Below are 16,617 nucleotides of genomic sequence, written 5' to 3'. Positions count from 1 at the left end.
ATCTCTTAGCTGAAAAGTTAAAAGGAGCCATTTCTAAGGGCTTTATTTTTCTGGGAAAGGAAAAAAAAAAAAACCCAAACAAGAAAACCAAAGGAAAAAGGCACATTAACCAAGAAACTCAGTGTGACTTTCATTTATTGTCAGCAGTTTTTCAGGGAAGGGGTGAGTTCTGGATCAATCTCCTATGCCACTCTTGGCCTCCAGTAGCACATCAGCACCATCACCACCATCACACTGTCCTCTCTCCGGGAGCAGTGGCAGCACCACAGCTGGGCATATTGCTGGAGTACAGGCTCACCCCTGCAGCTTTTGGCACAGAGTGGGAAGGAGCATCCCTGGCAAGAGCTCAGGCCCCACAGGATCTTGTGGCTGTGCAGCAAGTGCCTGCCTTGTGGCAAAAGCAGCGCTGAGGTACTTTATCCATTGTACTGGGGAAGCAGCAACTCCTGTCACAGGATCCAACACACCATAAATCACCTTGGTCTCGTTCAGAACTGTTACCAGTTTGTATCATCTTCCCAGTTCAACTCCTCTTCTTCACCCCAGCCTGTAGCTTCAGCCTAGAATTACACAAAATTATCAAGATTAAGGTATGGGGAATATATTGGTGTGCTTAGGACAGGCCCAGGAGCTGGGCAGATGCCTGTGTAGCTGGGATGGCAGAGCATTCATACAACAAGGCCAAAAGCCCAAAAATGAAGTGTCAGTATTTGCAGCTTATGATCTTAAAGAACTTTATCTTTAAGGTGATTCCTCTTGTAGTTCAAAAGCAGAATTAACAAGGAGTCTTATTTTGTTTCACTGTTTGTATCAAACCCACTTTCCATTAAAAAAAGGATGCCATACATTAGATGATTTCTTTCCCCCAGGGAAGAGCTATTTTCTTGTCATATTCTAAGTTTGAGCTCCCCCCTTCCCACTGACAAAATGGGGTTGGGGTCGTGACAGTCACTGGACACTGTGCCATTTTGAAATGTCGTAAACAACTTCAGTTAACAGCCCAGGCTCCTCTCCCCATGCTCCCTGCTGTTCCTGGGGTAGCTCTCTTGAGGCTGAATGAGCAAAACAACCTGAAGTCAACACCTGTTCCCTAAGGGAGTTACATGGTCAATTGGGAATGCTGCCTCCCCTCCTAGGAAACAGCAATGGTCTTTGGAGTCTCCCTGATTGGGCTACAGGGATTTATCTGCTTAAAGAAACTCCAGTTTTGTGACCCCACCGTGTCTCTGAAATAGAGAAACGTTTCAGCTATTCTTTCATGAAAACAACACACCCAAAAATAAGTGCCCACGGCAGTACCTAGTGCCTGCTAAGGTGCTGTGTGCTGAGGAGCCTCTCAGGGCTGCAGTCACCTAAACCTCGAGCCTCTTACCTCAATCACATCAGCTGCTGCAAATTTGGATGAAAACAGCAGAGTCTGGGAGGCACCTTCTCTGCTGGACACCCCACCTGAGTGAGTGGGAACAACTGCTTCTGTCCGTGCCTCAGGTAAAATCAAGAGGGCGGAAGAAGGTTTAATGTCTGGGATCATGTCAGCAAACCAGTCCAGCTCTGGGTCTTGCACAGGTTTCCTCTTCACTTTGATCGTGAATTCTTCTCCCAGGCCAGACTCTGATGAAGACTTCAGCCTTTCCTGAAAGGTTTTTGGCAACACAGTTTCTCCCAGTTGTTCCTCATGGTCCCACTTGTCATTGCTCCAGCTGTTCCCATGGCAAGACTTGGTGGGGGGACTCAGCCTGAGGCTTTTGAATTCTTTGCTCAGTTGATGGGTTCCTGGCAGAGGCCTTTCAGCTGCATCAGCCTGTGTCACAGTGGGGCAGTTTCCTGAGGACAATTTACTACTGGAGCTCCTAGGTTCAAAGTCATCCCAAGGCTTCTCATCTATATCATGATCAGGAAAATAAGGTCCTGTGCTGCCCCGCAGCTCCTGGGGCTGAATTTGAATGTTCACAGTTTTCTCAGTGTCTGTCTCCTCTGGCTCACTCCAGTCTGGCCACTCCTCTGCTGGCTTTTCTGAGGTAGTCAAAGAGCTGCTGTTCCCCAGTGTATTAATGCTTCCAGGAATTCCATTCAGGGGGGGCTGAGTACCTTGCTCACCTGAGGAAGACAAAGGTGTTACCCATTTAAAGAGAGCAAGTGCAGGCAGAGATGGAGTTATGTCTAAAACATCTTGACATTACAGGCACCACCTGGCATGGGAACAAGCCAGTAATTGATTAGAAAGCAAGCTCCTCTTGGATTAGAAAGCAGGGACACCTTCCTGCCTGCAAAGGAGAGAATTCACCTCAGAGCCCTGAGCAATACGAGCTGATTGCTGATAAGCAAGGGGTGGCTAAGAAAAGGACATGGAAGGAAACAGAATCAGCTTTGACTGTCAGGATGAGCTGCCCTGTAAATCCAGAGTACCTGCTGAGCTGTGAGGGGTGAAAGCACAGCACAGAATCTGCCATAAGAAAAAAAAAATTCAAGTCCAGGCACCCAGTCTGTGTATGTCAGCTTCCCACATAGCTATTCCCTAGGATGTTAAGGATCACACTCCCCTTCCTTCACTGTTGCCTTCTGTGGTTCACTGAATCTTTCAGATCAGCACATGGGGGCAAAGGCACACCTCTCAAGCAACACTTCCTTGGTGAACACTTGATTTTTGAAAGGAAGCTCTAGGGTATGTTTTACCTGTCTTTGAAGCCAGGGGATTGTCCTGTCGCACAAGAAGCTTTTTGCCAGGTACATTTGCAGAGCTGGGGAACAAGCTGGGACTGCTCTTCAGGAACCAAGAGGTTTGGTTTCTCTGATTGCTCACTCCATGACTGGGGGAACCTGCCAGGAAAAAGAAAAAGAAAGGACACAAGTCCACAAGGTGTGCTGTCAGTCTGTGCTGAACTGCCTGCAGCACCGGAATGTTCTTTTTGAACAACACTGAGGCCTGGCACAGCAATCCAACAGCTGCAGCTCCTGATCCATGTAAAACACAACACTTCTCTGTTCCTGCTGCCTGGAGCTCTTGTCAGTACAAAGTTATGGCAACTGTACATGGTCAGCTTTGGTGAGATGTTCTTTCAAGAAACACACAATGAATAAACTGATTAGGATCAGAGCAGATGCTTTAAAAATGCTGTTTGCCACCTGGCTGGATCCAAAATCCCAACTGCATCACAAATCCCCTGGTACCTGCCTTGCACAAAAGCACTGCACTCACTCACAGCAATTCCAAGCATAAGCAAACCCATGACACTACACAGACCCCTTTCCATGCCTGGGCATGGGCACAGCAGCTTCCTGGAATGACAGTCTGCTCTGAAGGCTGACTGCCAGCTGCCCTCATATCCCAGCCTGAGGTGAGGTGGTGGTGGCAGCCAAGGCCATGCTTTGGAGCTGCCCGGTGCAGGTGTATTTCCCTGGCTCAGTGATGACAGCTTGGCAAGCACACGGTTGCAGGTAATTTTTGGGAGCTGCAGGGTATGATCAGTACTGGTGGTGACTTGCCAACACCAGCCTCAGCTGTGTGGGACCCTGCTGCCACCACTTCAAAATGGCAGCTTGGGCCAGTGCTGCACGTCCTTCCACAGGGCTGGTGTGTGTTCCCAGCAGCTCTGCCTGCCTAGGCTGGGGATCACCAGTGCCTTCAGACACACATGGCCATAGGAAAGGACTGCAAGGAACACAGAGAACCCACCCCCTCCCCAGTGCCCTTCATTAAGGGCACATCCTCTGAGGGGCTTGAGCAAACAGCTTGTTAAGCATCATGTGCTCAGCCTCTTGTGTTGCTTTTTGCAGTTCATCACTCACTGTTAAAGGTGGGGATTTTGTTGTTTATCAATAATTAAATCGGATTTAATTTTAAGTATAATCTGAAAAATAAATCTGGTTTCAGCCTGTGATCCAAAGCGGTTTATTTACTACAGTCTACTAAAATAAATAATGTAAAGAAAGTAATGCAGTGAGCCATCCACAGATTTTAATGAAGGGTGGTAGCTGCCAGTACACATAGACAGGAAGCAAGCACTTAGACTGATCTCTGTAGGTATTTCATTTGGTATCTCTATGTCTAAAGTTGCACAGGTGCTGACTTTTCCCTCGTTATAAACATTCTTAGTTTCCAGAGAAGCTTTCCCTTAGCACACTTGGTTCCAAGTTATCTAGCAGGTGCAGGGGCTACTGTCTTCATGTGCATTAGCTGAAAAGCCTCCAGAGAGCTGATAAAATAGGGAAGTTCGTATTCCTTTTCCAATCTATGAATAGAAATTGGGGGAAGAACATGAGATTTACTGTTTTTAAGAACAGAAAGGACAGAGGGAATATTAAATATCTGCCTATATAAGTCCTTCAGAAAGGAAACACAGTTTTTCCACAAAAGACACACACACTCTTATCTCCTTTACTTACAGGAATTCTTAAATTAAGAAGAGGTTTCTCTTTCTCCCAATATATTTGGTGTATTTAAAATACTTTTATATAACTCTTCTGATATCAATTCTGTATCTGCAAATAGCACCTAACTTAAAATCCAAGTCTGGCTGCAAATCAGCTTTTTTTCAATTAACTTGTCACCAGGAACAGATTAATAATCCAAGAAATTCTGCCTACGCTGCTTGGACAGAACAGGCGAGCATCCCAAGAACACTCTGACTGTATTTTTTACCTTCTGGGGAGAGATCAGCAGTTTTCATGAAACTTGGTGCAGAGCTTTTGAAGATCTTTGTTCTTTCTCCACCTACAACCACTTCAGGGCCAAGCAGGGAGACGAGGACAGCCAGGCTGTGCAGGGTTATGGCCACGATGGAGTCACTGGTGTCCCGCAGGCCCAGCAACACCTGCACCAACAACACACTGCTGTCAGCACAGCAGAAAACCCTGCTTTGGCACTGCTTGCCTCCTCACGTGTTACTTTTGCAGCACATATCATTTCTAATCCTCTACAGCTCCCAAGTAGAGACTGGATGTTGTTTCATAGCATAAAATCAGCCTTACAGTTTGTGCTACCAATTAAGTAGCGTGGCTGATGCTAGTGGGTGGATGGGGCTCAGCAACCTGGTCTGGTGGAAGGTATCCTGGCCTGTGGCAGGGGGTTAGACAAGATTAGATGGCCCTTAAAGTCCTTTCCAACCCAAACCATTCAGTGATTCTGTGAAATCCCACACTCCAGGATACACCACCCATGGGTCTGCTGTCCCTAACCTGTGGCAGTATGATGTTCTTCAGCTCCTCCCGAGAGAACAGCTCGGCGTAGGCGTGGATGTGAGAGAGCAGCACCATCCTCACGTGCTCCTCGTGCACCTCAAACAGCTTCAGCAGCACAGGGATCACGTGGGCCTGGAACAGGGCTGGCGACAGCAGGCAGCTGGTCTGGCTCTCCCCACTTTGCTCTAGGGAACAGAGGTGAGCATGGGAAAAGGCTGCTTCACCCACCAGAGATAGTTCACCCAGAAGCTACTGAGTGGCAACACCAGGATCATTGCTAATTCTCCTCCCAGCACCAGCAGAGCAGTGCAAAGGAGGAAGCACAGATAACTGTCCTTTCCAGTTCTGTCTGTCAGAGCATTTGTTCTGCTCAGGGAAACACCACTCTTCCCTTGATTCAATGAAGCAACCGCTCTGAATTCATTCCAAACTTGTCAGGAATAATTGTGATGAGGAAGTATTTAAAGGTCACCTTTCTTTGGGCCCAGCAGATGAGGAAGAAAACTCTTGACAGCTACAGGTTCTGCAAACACGAGCTGATTGAGTAGGAGAGGCACCAGCCGTGATGCTATCAGCTCCTCTGACAAGCCAGCCACCCTGTCCAGCAGGAATCTGCATTCCAGGAGACAGCAATTAGGATCAAGGCAGCCTTCCATGCATTTATGCCTGTTTCCCTTAATATCATTTTCCCCTTTTTGTGACTGACTCGTCCAGAGTCAGTGTCCCACTGCAGCCTCTCCCTCTGTCTGCATTCTGACCTACAGGGAGTAGCCTCTGCTGCTGCCTGAGGCAAAGCTAGCACGAGCCAGGAGCCAGAACCACATCCTGCAAAATCCACACCCAGATCACGGGCTGGCACAAGCACATCCAGCTGGCACAGGAAGCTGCTGGGGCATCAAACTGCCTCAGATCTGCTGGCATCTCCTATGAAAAGCTGCAGTCAAAACTGCAGCAGAGAGCTCTCCTCTCACTCCACACCCTGGGCCATCACAAGGGTTTTCCTGCTGCTTTGGAAAAAGGCTCTTCTACCTACCACACAAGGGAAGTTTCCTTTGCACAAAGAGAATCCCATTTTGAAACCACTTCCCATCTAATGAGGCCAACAGATTTGGTTTATCAGAGTTTAATTTTGTACAAATGCTATCTGTCAGATTTTCATTTTAAAAATATTAATTATCAGTTACTCTGTCTCTCTATGCTTTCAGGAGACCTGTGAAGGCCCCTCTCCCTGATGGAAGGGCAGAACTCCCTTATCTTTAAGCAAATTGTTCATCCCTTCCTCAGTAAACACTGCTGACACAGAGTTAAGGAGAAACACTCTGAATGTTCATACTAAGGATCCCCATTCTCCTCTTCCTCCACTTAAGCCTCAAACTAATTAAAAATAAAATAGGTAGGAAAACAGCGCTGTGAGAACACCAAGGCTCTTTATATAAAGAAAGAAAGAAAAAATCAGCTTCTCCCCTTTTCAGATCTAGATAATGCCATGACTACGCAGAAAATTCCCTGACAGAAAAATTCTTGGGGACCACAACAGTGGGATTTACTACAAGATGTTCCACTACTGCAGCTGAGACATCCATTAAAGGCAGCAGCTTTATTCTTGCCACCATATGATTAACTCACCCAACAAGTCTATTTGCAAACTCTCATTAGCAGCTGCATCACTCTGAAGGCTGGGGAGCATCAGGATGATGCAGAGCCCAGCAGGGACTGCTCCTCCTAAACACCAAACCAAGTCACAAGGAATTGGGAAACAAGAGGTGGAGATTTCCTCTTTGATAGGGCTCTTACTTTGGCTGGAGTACCCAAAATGTTACAGAGTGAACAAGGTTCTGCCAAAGCCACCAAATCTGTCACCTGAGGAAGTGGCTCTGGCCAGGAGCCTTCCCAGGTCCCCCACAATCCATTTGCAGAAGTGTGCATTATCATTCTGAAGTAAGAAGCTTCCACAATTCAGTTCCTTCACTTACTTGAAAAATTCAGTTTTCTCCTCCTCAGACTTTAGTGTTAAGGTCTTCAGAAAATTCACAACTTCCAGAAAATCATTCCTAAGCACAAAACCAAAAGCTGTCAAGTGTAACAGTGTAATCCTTATTGATGCTTAAACCACTCGCTGTGAAGAGAAACTCCCCGCCACTCCTTTAGCAGAGAGAAGAGACAGAGGGACCCAAGTCAAATGCTGAGGGACCAAGAGTGCCAGCAAGGAGGTGACAGCTGAAGGCTGCTGCTCAGCACCTCTTTGGGAGGGTGGTAACACCTTCTTAATTTAAGGAGCCTCTTTGTCAAAGAGCCTGCAAGAGGCAGGGATTAAGTCTGCACTCCCATCCCACCTTCACAAAACTGATGCTTTGCTAGACAGGAATGAGCAGTATCAAGACAAGAGAGGCCTGGTGTTCCTGTCCTTACCTGAAGAACTCATGGGACAGCAGGCTGGACAGTGGTGGGCGACACTTTGGGTCTGGGTTCAGCAGTGTACAGTGCAAGGTTTGCTGAAAGCTGGAGAGAGTATCTGCTGAAACTGAAATCCAGAGCACCTGCAGTTAGATACTTTCTCCACACTCAACAAGATATGTTCAGGAGTCCTCTACCCACTCCTCCAACTTATTTTTAGCTCCAATTGATAGCAAAAGTGAAATAGGAAGAGGAAAATAGCATTTCCCTTCCTAGCCTGCCTGGCTACTGGGCCTCTAAGGAGTGCTGCTGTTCTCCCAAGAACTTCCTGCTGCCTCTCTGCTGGAAGTGGCAACCCCTTCTCAGCTGTGGCTCTCAAGACCCACTTGCCACACCCATAATCCCTGGGAGGACCAAAGCAAGTTTGGAGTCCTTGTGTCACGGGGGCTGGTGACCTCCAGCTACATCTGACCACATCCCCACAGGAAAAAAGTCTGCAAACAAGGAACAACACTGGCCAATGAGCCCACAACACTCCTGCCAGCTGCACAGTGAGGTGGAATGTTCAGCCACACCAGGAATGAACCACAGGGCCTGTCTCCAGCAAAATAAACCAGTGTCATTCTCACCCTGATCATTGAGGACTGTCAGGAGATTCTCAACTGTTGTCCCAAAGGCGTAGGCGTCCCTCGCATGCCCGTAGCTGCTGGGCAGGATTTTGAAGTCTGCAGACTGAAAACAAAACAAAATAAAACAAAATACCAAAAAAAAAAAACCCCCAAAAAAAACCACCCCAGCAAAACAGAAGCTTATGAAATATGTGGTATTTTCCATAGGTCTTTATTCCCACCCCCCACCATATACACTCTCTAGTTCTTTTTATAGCACCAAAGCTTCACTGTGTACCCTACAAGTAGAATACTATGCTAAAAAAACCTCCACTGGGGAATTTATGACCCAAAGGAATAACTCCATCATGATAAAACAACTCCCTGATGAATGCAGCTTTCAGCATTTTTATGGAAACAGGCAATAATTAGAAAGCAGAAGAGTGCTCCTTCAGCACAAGCAGCTCCAAAGATTCTCAATGGCCAGGAAGTGACTTAACAGGTAGGGAAAAGGCTGTGGTGGGAGTTACACAACCATGGGACCATAGTGATATGGGTAATCTCAGCAACTACTCTGAGTTTTGCAAAACTTTGGTGATTTAGAAGCAACACAAAGAACTTGGAAAGTAATATTACCTGTGCCCAACACCATTCCCAAAGCAGGGACAAGACAGAGGAGGGACAAAAGGAACAGAGGAAACCTCAGACATTATCCAAGGGGCACTTCCATGCCATTTAGGCATGAGGAAATACAACATGAATGTAAAAACACTCCCTGACCATCATGTTTTTCTTTGCTGGCAGTGGGAACTCCTTCAGCTGTCACTCACCCTCTCCTCGCAGGGGATGCACGACTGGTCTCGCACCGACCTCACGTGACACAGGAACTGCAAGGACAAGAGGGGCCATGAGCTGCCTCCGTGTCCCCCCAGTGCCAAGCAGCAGAGCAGGCTGTGCCCACGGTCTGTGCCAGGGCTGGGGGTGGCAGCAGCTGTGCCCCTGCCCCTTCTGCTGGCACCCAGGGCAGGCTGTGCCTGCTGCCCATGACTCTGCACAGCAGGCAGCAGAAATCAAACCAGGAATTGTTCTTTCTGCTACCAAGCAGTGAAAATGCCACCAGCACAAGCTAAGGAGACATTTAAATGTTTTTCCTTAATGACTCGTTTTGACCTGAGTCTTCCTGCTTTTTTAAAATTTTTGTATCAGTCCAGAAGGGCACTCTCCAGCCAGCAGTGTCCCTTAGAAAAGCAGCTGGGTTTTGACTAATGGAGAATTAATTTGTGTGGACATTTTAGTTTATAGTAATGGTGCCCTCAGAGCAAAGATTCAGGACAGAGCTGGAAGTGAGCCAACAAATGTAATAGCAAATCCAGCTAAGTGGAAGGACTTGGGCCTTCACTCCCATAGATGGCCAGATTCCACAGGCCAAGAATCCTCCCCTGGGCATCCAGGGTGCACTTGGCTCGGCTCTTACCTCTGGGGTGGCTTCACTGAAGTTACAGACTGTTTCCATTCCTCCCAGCTTCCAGTGCCCATCCTCACTCACAAACACGGATGACAAACAGACATTGTTATGCGTTAGGTTTCCCTAAAACATAAAATCCCAAAAAAAGGGTAACTGACCTGGGGGATAGATGAAGATGTAGAATCTTAATCAGCACTAATTAGGTACTGCAGGGGGCTGAGGGAAAGCTGCCAAAAAAACACACAGTTCCTCTGGGACTTTGTAGGTGACCAGCAGGTGCCAGGCAGGAGGGCCAGGGTTTTAGAGCAGACAAAGCCCCAATTGTCACAGCCCCTGCAATGCAACTGTAAATCCAGGGAAGTTCTCCAGCTGTGAACACAAAACCCCAGAGCTGCAGTCTGAGCTGGGATTTACCTGCACTCCTGGGCAAACACACAGTGGTCAGACAGGGCAGAAGTAACACCAGTCTCTGGCACGGGGCAACAGCTGTACACGAACACCAAGAAATCCCATTTCCCTAAAGTGAGAAGTACTACAAGCAGATCCATGAACTGAGAACTGCTCCTTCCCTCATTTCCACAACATTTTCAATTACCCTTCCTCCTCCAAAGCAGACAAGTTTACCAGTTCCAGCCTACAAGAACCGTGGGGCACATGTCTGTCTTTTTTGGGAGGAATCAGCAGTGAGTCACCCAGACAAGGCCAGGTACAACGCTCTCCTGTCACATTTCCTCCATCTCCCACCACAACCTGATGATGCTGCCAGGGGTACCTACCCTGTCATGGAGGAAGATGAGTGCCAGCAACACATCGTAGATGCCTGCACAGATTTCTGCAGCAGAGAGCGTCTCCAGGACCATCTCCAAGGGCTTCACCCGCTCCGTAACCAGGTGGATCCCGTTGGCTTCCACGGTGCAGGAGAGGAAGCGCAGAAGGCAAGGGTGGCGCAAGGTTTTCAGGTGCTTCCAGGAACAAAGATGTCTGTTAGCCCTCCTCTGAGCCAGCTCCTCCAGAAGCAGAGCTTAGTCCTGCCCCCTTAGCCACGTTAGCTCATGGAATTCACACAGACCATCCCTGCTCCTCACCAAGCACCCAGCAAACTTCCTCACTCAGACTGCAGGACTTTTATAAGACATTGAAACAGAATCATAGAATGGTCTGGGTTGGAAGGATCTTAAAGACCATCTTGTTACAGCCCCTTCCCACAGGCAGGGACACCTTCCACTATCCCAGGTTGCTCCAAGGCCTACCCAGCCTGGCCTTGACACTTCCAAGGATCCAGGGGCAGCCCCAGCCTCTCTGTGGACAGCCTGTGCCAGGGCCTCACCACCCCCACAGAGAAGAATTTCTTCCCCTGCAGCCAATCTAAACCTACTCTCTCAGTTTGAAGCCATTTCTCCTTGTCCCATCACTACATGTTCTTGTCTCTCCATCTGTCTTGTAAGCTCCCTGCTGGCACCGGATGGAGAAAATCTTACACAGAATAAAAGTCTTACTCAATAATAAATATGGTATTTTGGGTGGGATTCACCCACGAAAAAACCTGACTTGCATCTGCAGGAGGAGGCAGCCCTGCAAAAGCAGGCAGGCACTGCTGCCCCAGCATGCAGCACACACTGAACTCTGCACCTGCCAACCCCCTTCTGCCCCACGGCCAGGCTGGCTTCCACTTTTCTCCTGCCCCACTCCCAAGGTTTGACCCCGTTAACTCATTCCCACCTGCCAGTGAAAGGAGGGACACTGTGCAGCGTGTCCCAGGCACGGGCAGTACCTTGGCAGCTTTGTTGACCTTCTCCTCGCTGTCCCGCTTGTACACGAACACGGAGGCCCGTTTGCCATCCTGGAGCACGGCCGGGTAGATGGTGTGCCCGGTGGGCAGCGTGAAGGGCGGCTCCTCCAGGCTGTAGCTCTTCAGAGCACTGTTCTCTGAGCCCATGCCTTGCACAGCTCCCCTGCTCAGCACCAACAGGCCCTGGCTGAAGGAGGATTTGCTTTGGGCAGGTTTAGTTCCAGCGGGCGCTGTCCAGGTCACGTTCAGAGCATTTTCTGCAAAGCACGGAACAGTCATGAAGAACCTCCTCCTGCCAGTATCCTCCCCTTGAGCTTAAGGACAAGAATAAAATCCCCAAAGTTTTCTTTGTAAAGGAAACCCAGTGACCACAGAAGGGTTTGGATCAACACGTGAGCAGCTCTCAGTGGTGGGGCTTGGACATCATTGGCACCTGTGTCAGACCTGGCTGCCAAGCTGAGATCCAGCAAAAGCAGGATCCACCAACACCCCCAGCCACACACAGGCACCCACTCCAAGGGTTGAACTGACACGAAGCACAGGCAGCAGTTAGGAAGTGTGACTGCCACTCCACAAGGAGCCTCTGGCCTTCTCAAAAACACCGTTCTTCAATTCTGCAAGCCAGAGAAGAATTCAGCGAAGGAGGAAGAGTTACTATCTGGATTTCAGGAGGTTACCTATAGCCAGGCACCCTTCTCCAGGAGCATGTTTTCCCCCTTGATTACCTTCTCTCCATGTGACAAATATTCCTTCTGCCTGCCAACCCTTTCTTCCTCCCACAGCCTGTCAGGAAGAGGCTGACACAGATTTCTGTGCTGTTTCCTCACACACAAAACCAGTAAAACAAACATACTGATTGCAGAGGCTTTTTGGAAAGAAGTGATCCAGCACATGCTCTGTCATCAGGCTTGTGATCACAGGCCATGGATGAGACCTGAACCTGTCTGCACACAGTAGTCAGCAAACCTTCCTCAGGAATCAGAGGGACAGAGCAAATCCTCAGTTTTCAGGAAAAGTGGGGGGGAAATCTCCCACCCCCAAGCTTTTTTTGTTTTTGCAAGTGGAGAATTGCTTTATTGTGGTTGTTTCCAGCCATGACCTGAGGCTTCAGGGAGGAAAAAACACAGGAGTCTCCCAGCTCCCCAGCAGAGCTGTGCCACCCAAGCTGCTGCTCTGGCCCCTCACCTGTGTCTCCAGTTAGGTCTCCCACAAGCCCTGAGGTCAGAAGTGCTCAGGGCCTTTGGAAAGAGAGCTGGTCTGAAACAGCTCCCTGGCTCCTTTAACCCACCTGAGGGTACAACAACCCCTGCAGCCTGAAACGGGGGGGAACAGGGGTTTTTAATTAATTCCGTGTCCTGATCCACCTAAAATCTGAGTTGGATTAACTAAAGAACTTGCAGCTTCCTCATTCTCTCCCCGCTGGTATCAGGCATGGATCTGCACCTTTTCAGCACTGATTCCTTAAATGGGACCTTTTAAGACATAAAGGGAAGTTCTGGAAGTCTAAACTGCAGCTTTCCAGCACTAGAGAGAGGCTGACAGGTGAAAAGGAAACACAATGCAGCACTAGCACACATGTCCAAACTGGATGTTTTTTGGTGAACTCCCTGGCACAAAAGCATTCATGCTGCCCTCAGACAGAACGTTCTCCTCTCCAGACAGAACCTTGGAGCTCTGCCCTGGCTGCCCCAGGTTATCCCTCCTCACCTGTGTGCAAGGCACCAGCTGCTGCTCCTGGGCACAGCCAGTGCATTTCTCTGCATTCTGCTCTTCCCAGCTGTGCCTCATTTATTTGTTCTACCACAGTGATTCCTCACTCAGCACACCTGAAAGTATCTGGGCTGACCTGATGCCTGAGGTTCCTTCAAATACACATGGACATATTTGGCTACACAGAGTTCAGGAACAGAATCATAGAATGGTCTGGGTTGGAAGGGACTTTAAAAGCTCAACTCACTCCACTCCCCTGCCATGGGCAGGGACACCTTCCACTATCCCAGGCTGCTCCAAGCCCCATCCTGCCTGGCTCTGGGCACTTCCAGGGATGGGGCAGCCTGTGCCAGTGCCTCACCACCCTCAAAGGAAGAATTCCTTCCACACACCTCACCTAATTTTCCCCGTTTGCAGCCATTCCCACCTTGTCCTGTCACATCTCCTGACGAAGAATCCCTCTCCAGCTTCCCTGTAAACCCTTCAGACACTGGAAGGCTGCTAAGAGGTCTCCATGCAACCTCCTCCAGGCAGAACCCCGACTCTACCAGCCACAGGGGAGGTGCCCCCATCCCCTTATCAACTTCATGGCCTCCTCTGGAGTTGCTCCAACAGCTCCATGCTCTTCTCATGCTGCACATTGCAACACCAGAGTCACCCTGGCGCCTGTGGTGCACCCGAGATCCGCTGTAGGACAGCCAGCTGCAAACACACCGCCCTTCTCCGGGGAGCCTCCTCTCAGCATCAGACACGGAGCAGCCTGCGGCACCCCGAGCTCTGCAGCTTTTTTAATGGCTACTGAAACTCCAGCCGGCAAAAGCATCTGCAAAGGTCTATTCCCAGGTGTGGCTCTCCAGAGCCAAAACAAACCATTACTCACACAACTATGTCAGAGCATTAACCCTTTTGTACCTTACTGTCAACAGATTGCCAACGTGAACGTCAGACGCAATACACAGAACACCCTGGGACAGAGAGGAGCCCGGCAGGGAAAGCCAGGGGGCTCGGCAGCAAAGGGCAATGTGGATTTGCTACCAGAAAGAGGTGGAATTTCCATTCGGCGTCCTCGCGGAGTGAATGACAGCCGCAAACAGAGAATCCGCCCGAAACACACAGCAGCTCAGAGCGGCTGCTCCCGGCTCCCCGCCCGCCGCCAGCCGAGCCCGGGCAGGGCTCGCAGCGGTGCCAGAGGCTCCGCTCCACGGGAGAGGTGTCCCAGCGAGGCAGCGCAGATGCCCGCGCAGGCAGACCCCAGCACGCCGTGGCAAGAAGCCGCGCTCCCCCAAGGCCGGTCCGGCCGGGGGCACCGGGCAGGGCGCGGTCTCCGCACAGCGGCTCCCCGGGAGCGCCGGTACCGCCGGCTGCGGGCACAGCGCAGCGGCCGCTGCGGGAGCTTCGCCCGGGAGCTGCAGCCCCGGCCCCAGCGGGGCTGGCAGGGCCCGGCCCGCAGTCAGACCCCGTGGCGGCGCTCAGTCCCGATCACCTGTCCGCGCCGGGCCGGGGCTCCGCCGCCGCTGGCCCCGCCGGCCGCCCCGCCGCCCGTCCTTCCGCCCGGCCCGGCGCGCCGCCCGCCTCGCGCGCCCCCTGCCGCCCGGCGGCCGCGCGCCCCCGGCGGGGCCCCGCCGCCATTTCGGGTGAGGCGCGTCTCCCTCGGGAGCGGCGCCCCGAGCCCTGGGGTCGGGGGAGCCGTGAGCTCGGCCCGGCCGGCCCTGGGCCCGCACCACCCAGCAACGGCTCCGGACGCCTCCGAAGCACCCTGGGGATGGTGCCCCCAACACCTCCCGGGCAGCCTGTTCCAATGCCTGAGCGCCCTGACAGCGCTTGTTTTTCCCCTCGTGTCTAATCGGAACTGCCCTGTCTCAGCTGGGCCATGTCCCCGTTCTCCCGCAGGCCCGGCAGAGGAGGCTGAGCCCAAGCTGGCTGCGACGAGCCCCCCGAGCTCCCGAGCCCGGCTCCCGCAGCCGCCCCTCAGCATCTCCGAGCTCCTTCGCCAGCCCTGCTGCCCTTCTTTGGACACGCTGCTGCCCCTTAGTGTCCTTAAAGGAAATTTTAAAACCTTGTCCTCCCCGTGCCCCGCTCGGGTCGGGCGAGGCAGGAGGTCTGACACCTGCGGGGATCCATTTAATGCATTACAGGCAATTGCTCTCCGCGCTGCGGCCCGAGGGGACCCCGGGGAGAGATTTCACCCGAGTGTTCTGCCGGCGGAGCGCAGGTTGAAAGGAGCGGCTCCAGAGCGGTGGGAGGTCCGAGCTGTTCGCACGCTGTTCCCACTCCGCCGCTGTTCCTCCAGCTCCTGCAGCGCCAGGAGGGAGGATGTGGTCTGCTCAGCTTTGCTCAGCGGCGCAGCCCAGCCCCGTGGCCTCGTCTAGACGCGGTTTAATGGCCAGGGCAGAGCGTCTAACACAGGTGGTCTGAGCTGTGCGAGCGCCTTGGCTCTCTGTAGGAACTCAACTCCACGAGTTTAACCTGCACTGAGTCTTGTGCTGCCAAATCCAGCACGAACTGTGTAGAGGATGTTCATTAGCAATACACTTTTCTCCCTCCATTTCTAGGGAAATGGACAGCACGGATGATCCCAGACACACAGGTCTGCTGGACAGTGGCTCAGCCACGCAAGAATCCCTTCACAGCTACAGCTGTGCTCCCTGGATAGCAAAAGGGATTCCCTCAGATCCACAGCCCAGCTCTACTCAGCTGAGCCTCACTGACTGTTCAGGTGAGCCGGGAGGGAGAATTTCTCTGTGACTGTGCAGGGGAAGGGCTGTAAGATGACATGTCAGGGATAATATGGTGACACAGTGCTAGGAGGAGCTTGCTCCTCTGGCAGGATGTGCTGGTGCATGGATGATCTGGGGCTTTTTTTAAAAAATAAGTAATATGGTGGAAGGACCAGGGTGCAGGAAAGTAAAAGGAGTCACAGTATGACATGTATGTCACACATTGCAGGGTAATATAATGCACACAGGAACACAAACTCAATAAAGTTCAAGTACACCACCTCTGTCTGTCAGAGGCAGGAAAGATCCAGAGTCTTTGGCCCAAATGGGACAGATACCTAAAAAGATCCTGGCCCCGAAGTGCAAACTAAGGGGAACTGTGAACATTAGTCACCAGTTAATCCAAGGGGCCAAGCATGGGTTTGTATGTCCTGTGTGTGTTTGTGGCAGGGAAAAGGCAGAAGGTCAAAAGACCTAAATAACTGGAAGTAAAGATAAAAACTCTTCATAAGCAACAACTGATTTCTACTCACAGCCTACTCACCCTCGGCTACAGCTTCAGGCTCTGGTGTGATTCATGTGGCTGTCAGGAAGAAAAAGCAAACTTTGGCTGTTCTTCATAATTTCTGGTGCTTCCTTTGCTGGGCTGTCTGTGGAGCAGCATTCTTTCCCTTTCCCTGCTTTTCCCGAGTGATTCCACTGTTCCACACAGGCTGAAGTGGCACTGAGGGGTGTGCCCTGCTCAGGGCCCTGTCA

General features: G+C 50.9%; 1 protein-coding gene across 3 annotated transcripts; it reads right to left on the bottom strand.

Annotated features, from left to right (window-relative positions):
• Positions 1–118: 118 nt before the first annotated feature.
• Positions 119–14,690, bottom strand: SCYL3 (SCY1 like pseudokinase 3). Of its 3 annotated transcripts, none has more exons than XM_021545824.2 (14): positions 14,628–14,690; positions 11,417–11,691; positions 10,422–10,607; positions 9,655–9,768; positions 9,011–9,067; positions 8,202–8,304; positions 7,588–7,699; positions 7,152–7,229; positions 5,651–5,790; positions 5,176–5,363; positions 4,640–4,811; positions 2,674–2,817; positions 1,373–2,097; positions 119–560 (listed from the first exon to the last, which is right to left on the bottom strand). In XM_021545824.2, the coding sequence occupies exons 2-14, from the start codon at positions 11,579–11,581 to the stop codon at positions 498–500; spliced, it is 2,247 nt and encodes a 748-aa protein (XP_021401499.2). In that variant the 5' UTR covers positions 11,582–11,691; positions 14,628–14,690; the 3' UTR covers positions 119–497. The 3 variants fall into 3 exon arrangements, with proteins under 3 accessions (XP_021401499.2, XP_021401500.2, XP_021401498.2); XM_021545825.2 differs by lacking the exon at positions 14,628–14,690 and adding an exon at positions 14,057–14,517; XM_021545823.2 differs by lacking the exon at positions 14,628–14,690 and having other exon boundaries at positions 11,417–12,613.
• Positions 14,691–16,617: the final 1,927 nt, after the last annotated feature.

Source organism: Lonchura striata, chromosome 9, assembly GCF_046129695.1.
Source record: "Lonchura striata isolate bLonStr1 chromosome 9, bLonStr1.mat, whole genome shotgun sequence".
Lineage (NCBI taxonomy): Eukaryota > Metazoa > Chordata > Aves > Passeriformes > Estrildidae > Lonchura > Lonchura striata.
This window is presented reverse-complemented; position numbering and strand designations above follow the sequence as displayed.